Here is a 17,887-nt window from a genome sequence, read left to right as displayed (position 1 = left end):
TTCCCAGCAGGTCACTGAAGTCAAGCATCACTGGCTGCGGTCAGTGTGCGGGTGGGTGACCATTTGGGTTAGCCTGCGTAGGCACCGAGGGTGTGCGGAATTAGTCCTCGTTGAACTGTTCTACCGTAAAACGCTCGACTTCGAGTGCAGGTCGTCGGGCCACCGAAGCGGGGGTGCCCGTTGCTAACTAAACTAAGTTTTTGCCAACACATACTGACAAATCATTAAAAAATTTCAGATTTTTCCAATTTTTGGCTGTTTCAATTTTGATAAATGTTTAATGAAAAAAATAAATTTTTTACTGTTTTCAAATTCGGTAAAAAAATTCTTAATATTGTTTATCATATGTTAGTTCGGGAAAGAAGAATATCATCTTAAGCTATTGATATTAAATTTTACTATATAAATAGTACATAAAATGTTTACAATTAGCAAATTTGTAAAGTCAGGTTTGATAAGCCTACATATCTGTGATTCTAAAATGTTTCTTCCGCATTACATTAATTAGTTTTGATAATGAGTACTTAATAACTCAGATATCATTATTAGTGTGGATATCATCTCAGATATCATTATCCTGCATTAGTGTGGTTTTAACAAAGGATAATCTAAAAACAATTACATAGCAGCATCAATGAAATGGAAATCTAAACTTTCACTATTAATTTTTGATTAGCTTAAATAAAACAAAAATTACTTAAGACTGTTTTTGTTTCGTCTCTCAGTTTACGGGTAAACAATGTCTAATGACTTAAAAGTAATGCTTTGAAACCATGTTTCTAATATATTTAAGAAGTAAAGAAAAAATGAAATGATATTTATATAGTCAATATCAAACACAAATATTTATGAATGTTTTTAACACCAAAAAATTTATACAGTTCTCAAATATAGTTTGAGTTAATTAATTAAGCTGAAAATTTTCATTTCTATATTTAATATTTTATCCCCTCATTTTTAAAAAGTTTGATGTGCTCGTTTAAAATTAGGAATACTCACCGAGATGCAAATTTTCTAATCTATAAAATAAAAATTTTAGCAGAGTAGAAATTTGAAGAAAATTAATACATTTAAATTAGATTTAAAAAAAATATATTTTTTTAATGCTTAAAGGTGAACATAAGTCATTGTAATTGTTCCTTTTGAAAATAATGAACCAAAAACTATAACATCAAAAAGTTTCAATATTAGTTTTTTAACCAGGAAAGCAGTCGACATATTTAAAAAATATCTGCATATTTTCAAGGAAATAGAAATTAGAGTTTACATCATCCTTACTTAAAATAAAATTATCAGGAAAAAATTAAAAACTTTTCAACATTGTCATTATCAACATTCTTACAATAACAGATTATTCTCCTGTAAGACACGTAAAAACAGAAAATTTTAAGAACCTAAAAAAGAAAGCATCTTCACAGACTTTCAGGTTTGCAAAATGTTCTTTAAAGTTAGGAGCACGAATGAAAGAAAAAGCATTTTTAAAGGCATTAAAATAGTATAGTATGAATTTATAACTAATTTAAGGTTTGATTTATGAATCTGCTCTAGCTCTGATTATTAACAGTAAATGGATTTCATTCAATATGTAAAAACATTTCCCAGCCATGACAGCTTTGTTCTGAGAGGAAAATTTGTCTAGCACTTCATGTAAATTTATAGCATGGTTTACTTCTTTTAGAGCCAATTAACTATTTAGAAAAGTCTAATTTGGAGAAGAAGAAAAAACAGTAGCAACACCATTACCTGATTTGCTAAAATAAATTAAAGCAGGTGTTTTAAGATTTTACTTGAATTCTGGCTGTAAATTGACACTTTTAGCAGAAAGTTCATGAATGAAGTTTTTAAATAATATTCCAGTGTAATTTCCAGAAGGTCAGTCATATGTAAAAAAAAAATACAACAATGCACTTTGAGCTCTAAATTTTCAGATGTTGAAGTCTTTTTCAAAAATATCTTTAGTTAAAAAAAATGGTTTTTCATTTAATTTTTTTTAATTATTAAAAAATTTGTTAATACATTTTATGTTTTTCAGTTATACAGTAATAATTAAGGCCCGGATTTTGATGACATTTGCATTTTTATGCATTTTTGGACATTTTTTGTCTTTTAGAGCATTTTTTTAGATTTGTAGGGCATTTTTCTTTAAATTTTGGGGTGTATTTTGCATTTTAATGCATTTTTTAAAGTTTTTTGTTAATTTTTTCCAATTTTTACTATTTTTTTTATCAATTTTCATTATTACACTGGCTTCCAAACAATGAAGAAAATCTATAGAATATTAACAGGTGAAGCAAAATCTTTTCAAATTGAAGAAGAATTGTAAGTAAGTGAGACCGTCTTTTTCAAGTACGCACCTACAAGATCAATAGACGTTGAAAGAAGCTTCTGCAGGAATGAAAATTTACTTTCAGACAAGAGACGCTCGCTTACATTTCAAATTATCAAGAAACATTTAATAATCCAATGTAATTCTGATATTTAGTAATATTATGAGATGGAAGTTGTTATATCCATTAAAGTTTCTATACAAAATAAAAATATTTTGGTGTCAATATATTTTCCTTTTTTTGTTATTTTAGGATATAAAACATATTTTTCAAACTTTAATGAACGTAGAACAAGTATTACATTGCAATACTTGTTCTAATACTTGTAAGAATTTTTAAATGACTCAAAATAATTTTAAAGACCAAAATATTTTTTTAATTCAATATGTTTATTTTATTTAAGGCATTTTTTGCGCAATTCTTGAATTTTTTGCAGTTTTTAAGGGCATTAGTTGAGATTTTTTAGGTCATCAAAGTCCGGGCTCTAGTAATAATAATTAAAAAAAAAGATCTCACAGTATTTTCCTCAATTTTAACTTTCAGTGTAAATTTGCCGAGCTAAGTTCGTGGCTCTTATGTCAAAAGTCTTAGTATTTTTTCTTTTTCTTCAAAGAACATCGAAAAACGCCACTATCCAATTTAAATCCTCTCATGAGCAGTATTTCAATTTATTGAATCAAAAATTTACATAGGAAAATATTAATTTCACGTAATATTGATATCAAATAACATTACTTCTTACTTTTCTTAAAAGTTATTAGGAGAAGAGAACATTTTAAAAGCTAAAAAATATTACTTTTCTAAATAATTCTGAAATAAATAAAAAATATTATGATAAACTAATAGATCTAGTGCACATTAAAAAAAAAAGTTTCAGTGATTGAATTTTTCCAGATCTATTATTTCTAAATATTTCAGGATTAGTTGACAGTTATATTGTTTATCCAGCTAGAAAAGTCCTTTATTCATGATTATTATTCCTTCATTTTGATTGACATATTTATAAAAAAAATTTATTACTTTTATAAAAATTAGGAAATTTTTATTGATTAGTTATGTCTTTAATGTTTTCTTTTCATTTATTTTTGATGATATAAACATTTAAGAATGAAATAAATAAATGCCATGTACAAGTAAACAAAATATTTATTTAAAGTCTTTTCCTATAAAAGTTCATTTAGATACAAAATCAGTTTTAAGGAGCGGAACTTGGTGGAGGAGGAGGTGGTGGAGGTGGCATTCTCATTCTTGGTGCAGGTGGAGGAGGGGGCATAGGAGGAGCACCACGACCAGGTGGGAATGGTGGAGGTGGTGGCCCTGTAAAAGAAACTCAGTGTAAAACATGTAAAGATAATAAATAATTTAATAGTTTTTAAGTAAGTATTTTTCAATTCTATATTTCTAAAATTTTATTTTTTGCTTGTTGGCTGAATGCAGAGACCAGTGAAACCAGAGGAGCAGCGAATATACTGCATTAAAAACAAACTATGTTACATCCTTAGCAAAATCAGTATTACAAGCTGAGTCTAATGCATAGACAAAAGGGAAAAAAGATCACTTGGGTGTAACAAGAATATAAAGCCAGTGTTCACTTGAAGAAAGCAAACCCTACATGGAAATTGCATTTCAGTGAATTTGGAAATCCTTTCAGAGAATTTGGTAGAGACCTTAGACTCAAAGGTGTGTCCAAATCCTCTAAACTGAGAGACAGAATTACTTTCAAATTATTTGATTTTATACATTTTTCATGTTGTTTTAATAAAAGTAAAATTATAGAACATGATCTTCCAAGCTTCTTCAGAAATGAAAATTAAATAAAGCCACAGTTCTCGTGCCTTGAACTTGAAATAAAGCCTTAGTTTTAAATTAAATATATCTTTGAAAAATTGTCTGTACTTTAATAAGACTAAACATTTCAAAAGTTTAACTTCCAGATTTTCCCACTAGATGAAAATCATTAACATTATAGCATAATTCTCAATTTTCAATGCTGTGTTAGAGGTTGAAGTTAAGTTTGTGGTATAAAAAAAATCGAAGAAACACTTTTTATTTTATTCATATTGCCATTTTTAAAATTAATATGATAATTTCATATTTTTTAAAAAGGGTGCTGGCTGGAGATGGATAAAACTTAACACTCATTTTATTAGATGACCATTATAAAAATAGTACAATATTTACTAACAAGCATGATTTAACATGACAGCAGAGGTATAAGAGAACAGCCTTAAAGTTGACTATATCAATGTTCTCCCCCCCCCTTTTTTTTTTTTTAACAAAATTGACATTTGAACTGGTTAATAATCTTAAAAGTATAACCCAGTATTATTAAAGGTTACAAATAGAATAAGTTATAACCTTAAACTTTTTCTTAATGTTCATATTACAGCTGATATTTTTGAAAGCTAAAGCATCATTAATTGCTTTCATTAACCATTATGATGAGTATAAGCAAATACTCAATTAAATTTTAATAAAATGTTTAACGGCATCAAAATCTTAAAAAGTATAGCATTGCCACATAAAGATTATTCTCAGCTTCTTTAGGGTGAAGTAAGCAGGAGAGTTAATCTTATTATTGAAGTCTTCAGTATAAAAATTATAATAAATAAAAAAAGGTTTCTAATCTTTTTGTAATTAATATCATATATTGGTAATAATAATAAAAAATCAAATGAATGTTAACAAATGCATAACAATGTCAGAAACAAATGGGTTCATAAAGGGTGACAACTAACAACAGAATATCGTAAATCTCACAATAGTTTAATAACAAAAAAAGAACAGAAGTTGAAATTTTCAACAACACTTGTTTATTAAGATGATAAGCTTTAAATTATTATAAGAATCCAGCACAACACAAGTTTAGTTAAAAATATTTTTAAATATTTTAGCTAAAATCTTGAATTGTTGAAAAAAAACTTTAAATTTATGGTTAAAACTAATAAATTTCAGTTTAAAACAACATTACTTATACTTATTATTAAAAGTAATTTTCATTGAAATTATAGATATATTATGAATATGGTTAGCTTTAAAAAAACTTTTTATTGAGTTAATAAAAATAAAACTAATTACCAAATGGCTGTGAATGATAACCCATTCCAGGAATTGGAGGCCTCATTCCAGGTATTGGAGGAGGAGGCAAGCCTTGACCAGGAAATGGTGGCATATTTGGAGGCATACCTGCAATGAAATTTTGATCAAGATCCATGCATTATAAATATCTCATATTAGCACAATCAAACATTCCTAAACCTTTTGAAATAAAATTATATCAAATCAAAAATAAAACAATAATTTTGAGATTTTTAATTCAGGGAAAGCATTGTTGAGAAATTTTTAAAAAACTCAGAACTTTAAGTCTTTTACAATCACATAATTTAAATCTTATACACCTGGAGTAATGTTCTCAAAGATATGTACAGTCAAATGATGTAAAATTCAAATCCACAGAGGTGTCCCACCTTAAATATTATAAATAAGCGAGATATTCTAACATTTTTCTGATTTTTTAACCATAAAAACTGCATGGTACTTTCCATGGCTAATTCCATGAACTTTTCATGACTTAACGAAGTTACTATTTTCTCCGACAAAAATAGAATAACAAATTTAAAAAGCATTATAATAATATTAATTAAAATGATAGGTATAACCAAAATTGTTATACTCTGCATCTTCATATTTATCAATTTATATATAAAAAAAAAAAAAAAAAAAAAAAAAAAAAAAAAAAAAAAAAACAGTGTAAAGAAGGAGTTGGAACAATAAAATAGCTGAGTAAATTATTTTTTCTACTGAAGAATTATATTCTAAATATACTTTTCCTGTTCATTAGAAAGGAAAGAAATATTCCTGATTTTTCTGCTCTCATTTCAGAGAAAAAAAAATTTGCCAATGACTGGCTTGCTTCAGGAAGAATTTTAAATTGATAAAATAAAAAATAATAATTCTGAAATCACAGAAGTTTAAAAGATATTTCGGTCTAGAAATGATGCTTATTTCCTTCATCTTTTTGAAAGAACACCATAGTTTTTTAAGAACATGATAAAAACTTTTTATATTTTAATAAAATATGACTTTGAGTGTTGATTTTGTTACAAATTCAGATATTCGGAAGACCCTAAAATTGTGGAGAGGGAGTTAAATTCCATTTTAAAAATTAGATTTTTCAGTGACCTAAATCCAGGACTTTTCATGATTTTTTTAAAAAAAATAGTTAAAATCATGACATTTCATGACAAATTTTGATGAGACAACTGAAACTAGAAATTATTAAACAGATATTGAGGAGAACAAAACTGCTGTAAGGTACTGCCAAATATTATTGCAAATTATGTGGAAATATATCTGGATTTGAAAACTCATAAAATAACCAAGTAAAACAACAATAAAATAAACTAAATACATAAATTTTTACACTATGGAAATTTTGACCCCACTTTTTATTCCCCCCCCCCCCCAGGTTTTGGGAGCTCTACACTATTCAGATTGCTCTACAAAAGTTGAATCTAATTTTATGTTCTATTCTTTTAAACTGGATTACCTTATTTTCAATCTAGGGACCGATTAGCTGAGCTTATACAAATTACATTAATAAAGGAATATCTGAATTGTACTATTCAAAGCATACTTTTTAAATAAATTTTAGCTAAGGCAATAATAAGATTAAGACAAAACATACACACCATTTAATTTCTGCATAAAAAATAATCATTATGGTACAAATGAAAACTTCCAATAATAGCAAGCCTACAATCACTAAGAGATTTTTTTTTTACTTAATTTTTGTACACTAAATGACATCTCACATTCAAAGTTGATATGAAACATTTCAATAAAACTCTTGCTGTTAAAATAATTACAATATAACTTAAAATTCTATGCAGTTACTTTCAGAAGACCACATCACCATACTTCTATCTGAGCTGACCACCCAGTTAAACACTCACAGAATATCAAATCCAAATAGGCAGTTACAAAACAATCTAATAAAACTTACCAATAGGAGGAGGTGGTGGTGGAAGAGGTGGCTGCTCTATACTTTTTGGAGGAAGTGGTGGTGCATCTGAACTGGGTGGAGCAGGTATTTGAGATGCAGCTGTTGTTGGTAAAGGAGGTGGTGGTGGAGGAATTCCACCAAATGATGAAACTGGAGGAGCAGGTGGAGGAGGTGGCATGTGAGCTACAAATAATACAAATTAAAATGTCATATTAACTATAAGCCAAAACAACTGTAGTAAAACAACAACACTTAGACTTGTTACTGAACAACTCTGAATATAAAAATAATTTCTTTGTGATTAGGATTTGAAATGCGCTGTTATTCTTAGAAGAAAAAAAAGTTAGACTTAAAGATTCACCATTTCCCTCTTTTAGAAAATGAACAAAATGTGTTCCCTCTTTCCATTTGGGACTGTCAATCTTAAATCCATAATGATAGGTAAAACTTGTACAACAGAACTGCGGTGACATCGGTCACACATTTTAAGGGTTCAAAAAGGGTAACAAGACAGGATCCATTTGTAACGCTTTTAAACTAGTTCATATGTAAAGAAACCTCAGTCGCGGCTGTTGTGCACTAGAATATGTGGGTAACATTAAAGGTTAGTGTGGGGTCAAGAAGAGAGATCACTAGGGAGCTATTTTCACTTATTTCTCATCATATTTATTAGTAATAAACACAGAATTTATAAATTTGGTCATTTAAGTTCAGATTTGTGGTAAAATTTTTAAAATCTCTCCCACCTACCCAGAAAAGAAAAAAAGTTTTATAAATTAAATTAATGTAAATGGATAATAAGATAAAATAAATTTCTTTTTGTAAATTACTCACAATTCTAAAAATATGTAAACATAAAACTAGTAAAAAGAAAGAGAGCAGGGGTGATTGTGAGCCCAAGTCAAAATTGCAGAAAATTTTGTGAGTTAAAAAAAAAAAATTTAAATCAAACAATTAGAAAAAAATTTAAACAAGGTTTTTTCCTTTTTCTCAATATTTCTTAGTTTACTTAAAATATATTTAAAATTTTACACATACCTATACCATTTATACATATCTATGTTGACCTGGAGAAGTAATTGAAGTTCACAAATAGGTCTTTCTTGAGTTTACGATTATAATAACTACATATACTGATAAAAAATGAATATTAATTTTGAATATAAGCTTAATAGGCTCTCCCTTACAAGCAAATAAAATAAACTGTGTTTTCAAGTTCCACCTTTGAAAATTTGATTTCCGGAAACTTTCGGGATCACGGTTAACGAAAAATCCGGAAATCCGGATTTTTACGGAGCACAATCAGCCCTGAGAGAGTAAAGAATTAATCAAAAAATTAAAAATATTTGAAACTTACATGATGGTGGAGGCGGAGGAGGTTGTGATGGTGGTGGTGGCATAGGCGGCCTCATAGATAATGGTGGAGGAGGGGGCAAGGAACTTGGAGGCAATGGTGGGGGTGGAGGTAGAGAGCTTGTCGTAGAAACCACTGTAGTTGTTGGCATGGGTGCTGGTGGAGGAGCAGGTAAACCAGGAGGAGGCATAGGTGGAGGAACCATGTGAGTAGGAACAGGCATTGGACCACCAACAGTAGGTGGAGCATCAGCAAACAGTTGATGAGGACGATCAGCATGAGACAGGGGATTCTGAGCAGCCAACAGACGTTCTGGAAATCAAAATGCAAGCAGAATTTGTTAGTTATAACATAATTCTCAAAAGATAAATATCTTTCAAAATGCATTTTATAATTAATAAATTCAATTCAAATGAAAACAGTAGTGTTCACATTTATTAAATGACTTTTAAAATCATAGTAGTTAGTTGGATTTTTTTTTTCAAAATTTATACTAGATAATTATATGGAACTACCTTTTCACATACTGAAATAACTATAATTAAATAGATTTATAATGAATTTTCTTGATTCAAGGATTTCCGCCGCTTCATAAAAATGAAAAGAAAAAAAAAAGCTATGAATAATTGAAGTTTAACCTCCTCAGTTCCAAACTTTTGTAATAAAATATACTAAATGTCTTAAATGTCTAATATGTGTTATTTATAATAGTATAATATTTTAAATATTTGAAATTGATGAAACTTTGCAGGGCATATCGGGGTTGGCTGAAAATTCATAAATATTTTTCTTATTTCTTAATTTTAAGCTCTTGTAATAATAGTATTACAGGGTAGTCTCAATGTTAAAATGTTATTAAGCTTTGTAAAGCATTTTAAGGTAAACTGAAAATTCTTCAAAAATTATCAGATTTATATCTTTTAAAAATGTTTGTAAAGTACTCTCTCAACCACTCGTTGTTAACCAAGAGGGTCATGGATTTTAAGACTCCATAATTTTTAGAGTAACTGCATGAAGATGACAATACCTTTTCTTCTGAGATAAGCTGGTATGAATGAATCTGAAGAAGAGTGGGCTTTAGTCCACCACTCAATGTTGCAAATTACATAATGTATGAAGTTCACAATAAGTATTTCAGGAAAAATTATAACAATCAGAAAATAAGAATGAAATTTACCAGCTGCAGAGCCATGTCTTTCACCCTTTGATTCTTTCTTAAAAGCATAAGAAATAGTGATTGGCCTGTTGCACAAATACTGCCCATTCATGGCTTCAATGGCTGCATCAGACGCTTCAAAACTAGCAAAGTTTATAAATGCATAACCTTTGGAATTTCCAGTTTCTGGATCTCGCATAATCTATACAAAAAAAAAATCAAGCAATAGTTCAGTAAATAATACTTTCAATGTTTTATGTTAAAAATTACACTAAATAGAAAAAAATGGAAAATCAATTAAAGTATGGGATAAGTCTCGATACAAAAAAATAAAATAAAACAACAGTTACATCAAAAAAGCACATATACAACAAAAGTTTTCCAATTTTTAAGATTTAAAATTTTTATATCCATTTCAACATCTTCAAAGGCTTTTGATTTCGAAATATCCCCAGTCTCCCTCTAGCTTCTTGCCGACTGGTTAATCCAGGCTCTTTCTTTTCTCTCCCTCTCCATCATCTTGTGCCTCGCTAGTTTTAGGTGTCCTTTCTATCCTTTTCCCTTCTGCCCCAGTCATTCTATCTGCCCCAGTCACCAGGAATTCTATCTATCTATGGCCAGTAAAATGCCTTTTTCTAATTCAATATCGGTAGCTTGTTTTAATTCTCAACAAAATATAAAGTTTTTGAAATAACTTCATTATTCATTTAACATATTTACTTCCCTTATAAACATACATATTAATGTGTGATGCTATATGCATGTAAAGATAACTATTTTTTAAAATACACTTTTTAGAAAGCATGGTAAAAAAAAAAAAAAATTTAATTTTAAAATTGAACAATTCTATCCCCTGGAATAAAAAGAAAATTCTGCAACTTCAAAAGCTACTTTACGTATCATAAAAAGCATAATAAACTTTCTTAAATTTTATAAGAATAAAAAAATAACTTTTATAAAAGATATATATATATATATATATATATATATATATATATATATATATATATATATATATATATATATAGAGAGAGAGAGAGAGAGAAGGCAATTTTTTAATCCTGAAAAAGCAGCAATTAATTTCCAGGCAAAATATTATTTTGTCCGAAATTATTATTTATTATTTTGGCGAAATATTATTTAAAAAACTTACATCAAGTGTTTTTTTTTTTAAATAAGCAATTTTTTAATATAATATATTTTCATTTTCAATATATATATTATACATATAAGTTTTACGTTTTAAAACATTTCTTGTAGAAAACATTTTGGGAAATAAGGCTTATTCTTGAGGTTGCATTAACAGACATGATCAATAAAGAACCATTATTATTAACTAAAAATTTATAAAACATTTTGAACTAAAATTTGAAAAAAGAAAAGAAAAAAATACTTTTGGAGTTTGGAGGATCACACCAAAAGCAGAAAACGTATCATACAGAAGCTTCTCATCAACCTCAGGATCTAGATTGCCAATAAAAATGTTTGCACCAACATCTAAATTTTTTTGATGAGCTGAAGCCTATAAAATAAAAAGCAGAAATTTAAAAAAAAAAAAAATAACTCATAAGGATATACAAAACTTTAAACAAAATGAACAAAAAAAGGACTCATTCCAATACAAGATCAAAAATTATTGTGAGTATGAATGAATTTTAAATGTTTTCAATTGTTCAATAGAATTGGTAATCAAGAATAACCAGCAATTTTATCAGCTAATGTATGCGCTGCATCAAAGAATTAAAAAAAATTAAAAATTCTTTAAGAAATTTTACAAAATAAAATATAAGTGTATTTCCCTGAAATACATTTCCAGATCAAAATTGACTTTAGTGAATCCAATTCTTAGATTTAAAATAAACTTATCAAATTTAAAATTGTAATTAGTAGAGAATTTCTAAAAAATTATGGGTAACAAAAGTAAAAAATAAATATATTAATAAATAAAATACATAAATAAACATGACCGATTTTGATCATATTAAAAAAGTGTAACTAAATAGGTTTCAGCTACCCTTTGAGCAACTTCTTCATGGCGCGATTTTGGCTTTAAAATTATCACATACTTTGACGAATAGTTAAATTGTATGGAAATAAAGGATTTTGATGAATTTAAAAATTAAGTAGCCATGAATCAAATAAAGTCTAGAATTCCGAATGAAATAAAAAGCTACTTTTTAGACGAGTTGCCGAAAATCAACTAGTAAATTGGATAATTGTGAAGCTGCACGATTTCTTACATAAATATAAACAAGAAACAGTTAATAAGAATGAAAATATGCAAAGTCAGTCGTGCATTATGCAAGTAATAATTATCATGTAAATTTTATAAAGCATTTTTATCTAGTAAAGTATGTGATAATAATTCTTGAATTCTTCCAATTGACGAAAGGTATAATAACTTTTGATAATATGTATGAAGCAGTAAGTATGTACAGGTACAATAATTTCTACGAAAAATTTGGGTAACCAGAATTGAGAAACGATAATATTAAGTTGTGAGTTATAATATACTTGAAGTAAATTAATGTGGTATACATAATAAAAAAAAAAAAATAAATGCATAAAAATTTTTGAATAGAAAGAGTTTACAGATTAAATGCTTACCTTATTTACTCTTATAGGCTTGCCATATAGTTTTATCATGTTCATAATTTTGATAGCATAATCTGCATCATCTTCGCCCAAGAATTCAACAAAGCCATACCCTTGATGCTGGCCTGTAACACGATCTTTAGGCATATGCACATTCACTGAAAAATTACAATAAATTTGAAAAATTCAATAACCTTAAACCAAGGCCTGTGATTTTTTTCTTTATTTTTATAAAAAAAACTAGCTTTTTTTGCTGATTTAAATCAGTCATTTTATTTAAAGGCCTTAAAACCTTACATTTATAATTCCTTAAATTTTATAAATGTAGTAGTAGTACTTGTAGTAAAAAAAAATCAGTTGATTTAAATCAAAGAACCCTGCCTAAAAGATCATTTAAATTATATTTGAAACATTACAAACATAACGAGACATTAATGCCTAAAAAAAAAGGTGTAATTGCAAAACTTTGCATTATGTATATAAAAAAAATCTAATTTTTGATATATGAACTCTATAATATATATTTTCTTTTTAATTGTATAAAGACTGATCAGCAGGGATAGCACAACAAATTTGTGGCCTCATGCACAATCCAAACCTAAAGCGAACCAAATGACAAAAGTGACAAAGAGATCAGTACCCTGTGGCTGAATTTTTTCAAGTTTTGCTCGACAATTCTTTCTAGTACTAATACCTTTCTGAAAGAAATTTTTAATAGTAGCAAACATATATGTTGCTAATTTAAAGCAACAGAAGTGCTTTCTGTTTACAAAAAAGCCTTTATGTATAGAATGGAACACCATATCATTTTTTTAATTATAAATTAAGGAATTTTTTTTTTAAATCTAAATATCAAAGAATATATATTCTAATATTGGCAATATTCTCCTGTTCTAAAAAATATTTGCATAGTTAATCATTTTAAATTTTTGCTATTTGGAAATTACTTTTCATAATATCAATCTGAAATTTTAGCTAAAACCAGTCATTGTGGAAATTTTTTATTCTCAAAAGAAAGTAGAAAAAAATCATGAGCATTTATTCCACCTCCGATATGGGAGAAAGGCATTTTTTGAATATAATTCAGCAGAAGGGGGGGGGGAGTTCTGCAGTAAAAGTAATATTTTGAAAAATTCCGTAGATAAAAATCTCAACTTCTTTGCTTCCCAAATAAAAAAATCTTTCTGCAAGAACTCTGTAATGTTCTAAGACAATGTCGCATAGGGGGAATCAGCACATGTGGGAAAGGTTTTTTTCTCTTCCAAATATAATTGAAGGGAATGAAATTTGAGATGATGTAACTAGGTCTAACACTGATCAGAGCATAAGCTAGATATGGAGTTTAACTACAAAGTTTTAACTAAAATTCAAAAACAAAATTACAACATTTGCAGAATTGGCACCAACATTTATGATATCGTGTTTAATCCTCGGAGCATTGTCTTAAATATGTTCTCAGTAGCTTAAACTAATACATTCGGGAGAAAAAAGCTTAAACTTTCCATAATCAGTATTGATATTGAATTTTAAATGCTTAATTGGAAGATTGGGAAACATTGTGTGGAGGCTGAGTGATTACTATATCCATTCCTATTACAATCAATTATTGTAGTGTAGTGAGCGTATATGTCAGCAGTGTGCTTTGATCATCATAAAAGACGAATTCTAGTCCATTATGAAAAGTCCATTATTGTAGCTCTAACGTGATGTTGACCAAATAAAACCAATTAAATAATAGAAGGAAAATTTAAAAGCACATCTAAGTATGTAAATTATAATGTGAATATAATTTAAACAATAAAGTTTAAATTTATGATTAGTGTAGAAAACATAAGTAATAGCACAAATATCTCATATCTGTCAATGAAAACAATACTAATGACCTCAAAGAAATAAATATAGTATAATAACATATAAAAGTATAGATTTAATTTCCTCTAACTTCAAAACTTCACAAACAGTATCAAAATTCCATGCATGAAACAACTAGAAAACTTAATTTCAACTAATTCAGTAACTTAATATAACTTACCAACAGGACCAGCTTGAACAAACAACTCCCATAAAATAGTTTCACTGACTTTTTCATCAAGACCTCCCACATAAATGGTTGCATCTGTGGATAGTTTTATTAATGAGAAAATATTAACACACTCAAATCAATCTAAAAATAAAATCTAAAGCAAATTCTGTGCTTTTAAAATAATAAATATTAATATAAACACTACCATGATAATGATAAGTCTTAAAAGATCTAAGCTTCAAGAATACTCTAAGGCTCAGGTGGACTAAAATTTGGCAATCATCATTGCAAAAAATTAAATTTTATTGTAAAAAATGATAAAGAAATAAAACTTGAAGCAGTGATAATGGTAGAAAAAATTTTTACAATTCACTTTGTGAAAGTGATTATAAAATATATGTATCTTTTATAGAAAAACAAAAACTCTTTGAAAAAATTATACTTAGCCATTTTGAGGAGTTATAAAAAACAAATTACCATAAGAATAATAGAAGTATATAAGATACCTATTACCACAAACAATTTTGCAGCATTGGCATCAATAATAGTTTAATGATTTTATTATAACCCCTGAAATAGAAAAGTGGCAACAACAAAAAAATTGTAACAGTGAGAAACTTAATTAAAAAAACAATGATGAGAAGTTTCCTGTTGGATTCGGTGGAAGCATGCTGAATTTGAAGAAGAGCCTCAGAGCTCATATAAATCTTGATAAGCTAAATTAAGCCTTACCTATTGAAACACAGTGCTATAAGCGAATGCAGAGAGCACGCCGCACTTTACTACACTCAATACAATGATGACGAAATTCAAGTTATTTAAGAATGGGGTAATTATGTGGCAATATGTCTAACATTAAAATAGAAGAGTAATTGAGAGTCCACAAAAGTAAATAACAACTAGAGTATGGGGAAAAATGTTATGGTTTTTTGCAATCCTTACATATTTTCCGTGGTGAAAAAATAGACATAAATTACCGAAATGATATAATAGAATAAATACTTGGTATGATGATACATGACCATTTCCGTGTGAGATATTTAAGGAAATATTCTGAAGAGGAAAAGAACCCTTTTTGATTTCAAACAAAAGGCATTTATATCCAACACTTTGACGAAATATAAGCAGGTTACTTTGAAGCGTAATGAATGGTAACAATTAATGCAGAATATGATGAGTGATGTCACGTCGCTTCAACTTTACTAATTAATTATTAACGGATATCCTTCTCAAATTGTTTTAACGGATTCTGCACAAATTATTTTATCTATAAAATGCAGCCTTAACAAAATGTTTTTTCACAAATTCCGTTCAGAATTTAAAAAAAAAAAAAAAAAAAAAACAACGGAGAAATGCTATTTTTATTTCATCATTTTAATACTCAAATATTTGAGGACCGGCTTAATTTCCTCACAGAAGAACAATATTCATTAGACGGAACTATGCATTTTCCATTTTAAGCGGCTAAGGAAGCATTGAACGTAACTACAAAATAAAAAGTAAAACAATCTTAAAGCTTAGAAAAACTAATTTTGAATATAAAATTTAGTCAAACAATGTATAATGAAGATTTCATTAAGTAGTATATCACAAAAATTAAACATACCCTGATTTCTTTCTGCAATCGGACCGGCAGCCATTTCTATACAATAATAAACAAGCCAGAAATGTTGCCAACATTTAACTCTTAAAAAATTTAATAAACCACGAAGTTAATACGCTTCCGTCTCTTTACTTTATCTGAATTACTGAGGGTTTCTGGTGATGCTGGTGCTCAAAAGAGCTTTTTTGAGCTACGTCAAACGTAATTTTAGTATGAATAGCGCATAAAATGTTTATGAACCTAAAATTTGTGATATGGCAATCAACATTCGCGTTTTATTTTCAACTATTTACTTAATTTCATTTTATTTGAAAATCTGAGTTTTTTTCATCAAGAAATAACCAATTTTTAGTTTAGTTGTAGTTAATTTACGTCGCACTAGAGCTGCGCAATGGGCTATTGGCGACGGTCTGGGAAACATCCCGGAGGATGATCCGAAGACATGCCATCACAATTTTGATCCTCTGAGGAGGGGATGGCACCCCTGCTTCGGTAACCCGACGAACTGCGCGCGAATTTTAGTTTAGTAATAGAAGTTTTAATTAATAATATTATTATACAATACCGAATTTTTTTATTTCGTCAGTGGAAGGCATTAAACAAAATTGAGAAAAGGAATGATTTCAAAACGAAAAAATTTTCCCATCAGTACTTGAGCAAAAATGGTGGCTAATTATAAGCAACCAATCCCCTCAAAGACATTGCCAGGCAATAAACTGGCTATGTCTTTCAGGGGATAATTGATTAAATAAGTTCAGTTTATCGAAAATTATTCCATGAATACAAAATTAAATAACTTCGACATTAATGTTACCTTTATAAAAAAAAATATTTTCTACATATCCCCTTAACTATGTATTTAGACTAACTCATCTCAGAATATAGTTGAAAGAGAAATTAAAAACTTTTGGTGTATTAATAATGTACACGCTTCTTTTATTTTTTAGATTAAAATTTTTTTATTACTACTAGATAAAGTTTTTGTAAACATTTTATATTATTCTTAAGGTGTAACACAGTTTATGAATAGGAGTGTACTGGAACTGAATAGGGGTGCTCGTACCTTCTTCCCAAGAAATTTGTTCCTGGACCTTATTTATTTTTTTTTAAACTATCTATAAAAAAACCAAGTTCTTGTATGATCTGCTATCATTATCAACTTTGAGAATGAGCTAAGTGCATATTAAATGCCTATACAATTAGCACATTTGTAAAGTCAGGTTTGATAAGGCTACATATCTGTGATTCTAAATTATTTCTTCTTCAACAAATCCTTGGAAGAACGAAATCTCTCCAGGAAAATATTTTAACTTATTAATACATTAATTAGTTTTGTTTATAAGTACTTAACAAATAACTCAGATATCTTCCTGGATTAGTGTGATTTGATTGGTTTTAAAAAGGGATAATCTAAAAACAAATACATAGCAGCATCGATGAAATTAAAATCTAAACTTTCACCATTAATATTTAACTAGAAGAAATAAAAAAAAAATTACTTAAAGTTTTTGTTTTGTCGCTCAGTTTGCGGGCAAACAATGTTTAATGACTTAAAAGTAAAGCTTTGAAACCATGTTTCGAATAGCCTTAAGAACTAGAGAAAAAATGAAATTATATCTATATAGTCAATATCAAACACAAATATTTATAACACCAAAAAAAATTTGATAAACAGGTCTCAAATATACTGCGACCTAATTAATTTAGCCAAAAATGTTCATTCCTATAATTTTATTCCATTTTCAAAATGTTTGATGAGTTTGCTTACAATTAGGAAAAGCCACTGTGACGCAAATTTTTAAATCTATAAAATAAAAATTTTAG

At 28.1% G+C, this 17,887-nt stretch overlaps 1 protein-coding gene across 1 annotated transcript; it reads right to left on the bottom strand.

Annotated features, from left to right (window-relative positions):
- Positions 1-3,455: 3,455 nt before the first annotated feature.
- LOC107456627 (splicing factor 3B subunit 4) lies at positions 3,456-16,111 on the bottom strand. The gene is made up of 9 exons (XM_043050916.3): positions 16,067-16,111; positions 14,470-14,553; positions 12,450-12,595; positions 11,236-11,364; positions 9,864-10,044; positions 8,690-8,998; positions 7,333-7,515; positions 5,406-5,513; positions 3,456-3,644 (listed from the first exon to the last, which is right to left on the bottom strand). Exons 1-9 carry the CDS (start codon positions 16,098-16,100, stop codon positions 3,523-3,525), a joined length of 1,296 nt encoding a protein of 431 aa, XP_042906850.1. The 5' UTR covers positions 16,101-16,111; the 3' UTR covers positions 3,456-3,522.
- Between the last annotated feature and the right edge of the window lie 1,776 nt (positions 16,112-17,887).

The sequence above is a fragment of the Parasteatoda tepidariorum genome, chromosome 9 (genome assembly GCF_982258835.1).
Source record: "Parasteatoda tepidariorum strain Cologne lab strain chromosome 9, Ptep-v5.0, whole genome shotgun sequence".
Lineage (NCBI taxonomy): Eukaryota > Metazoa > Arthropoda > Arachnida > Araneae > Theridiidae > Parasteatoda > Parasteatoda tepidariorum.
This window is presented reverse-complemented; position numbering and strand designations above follow the sequence as displayed.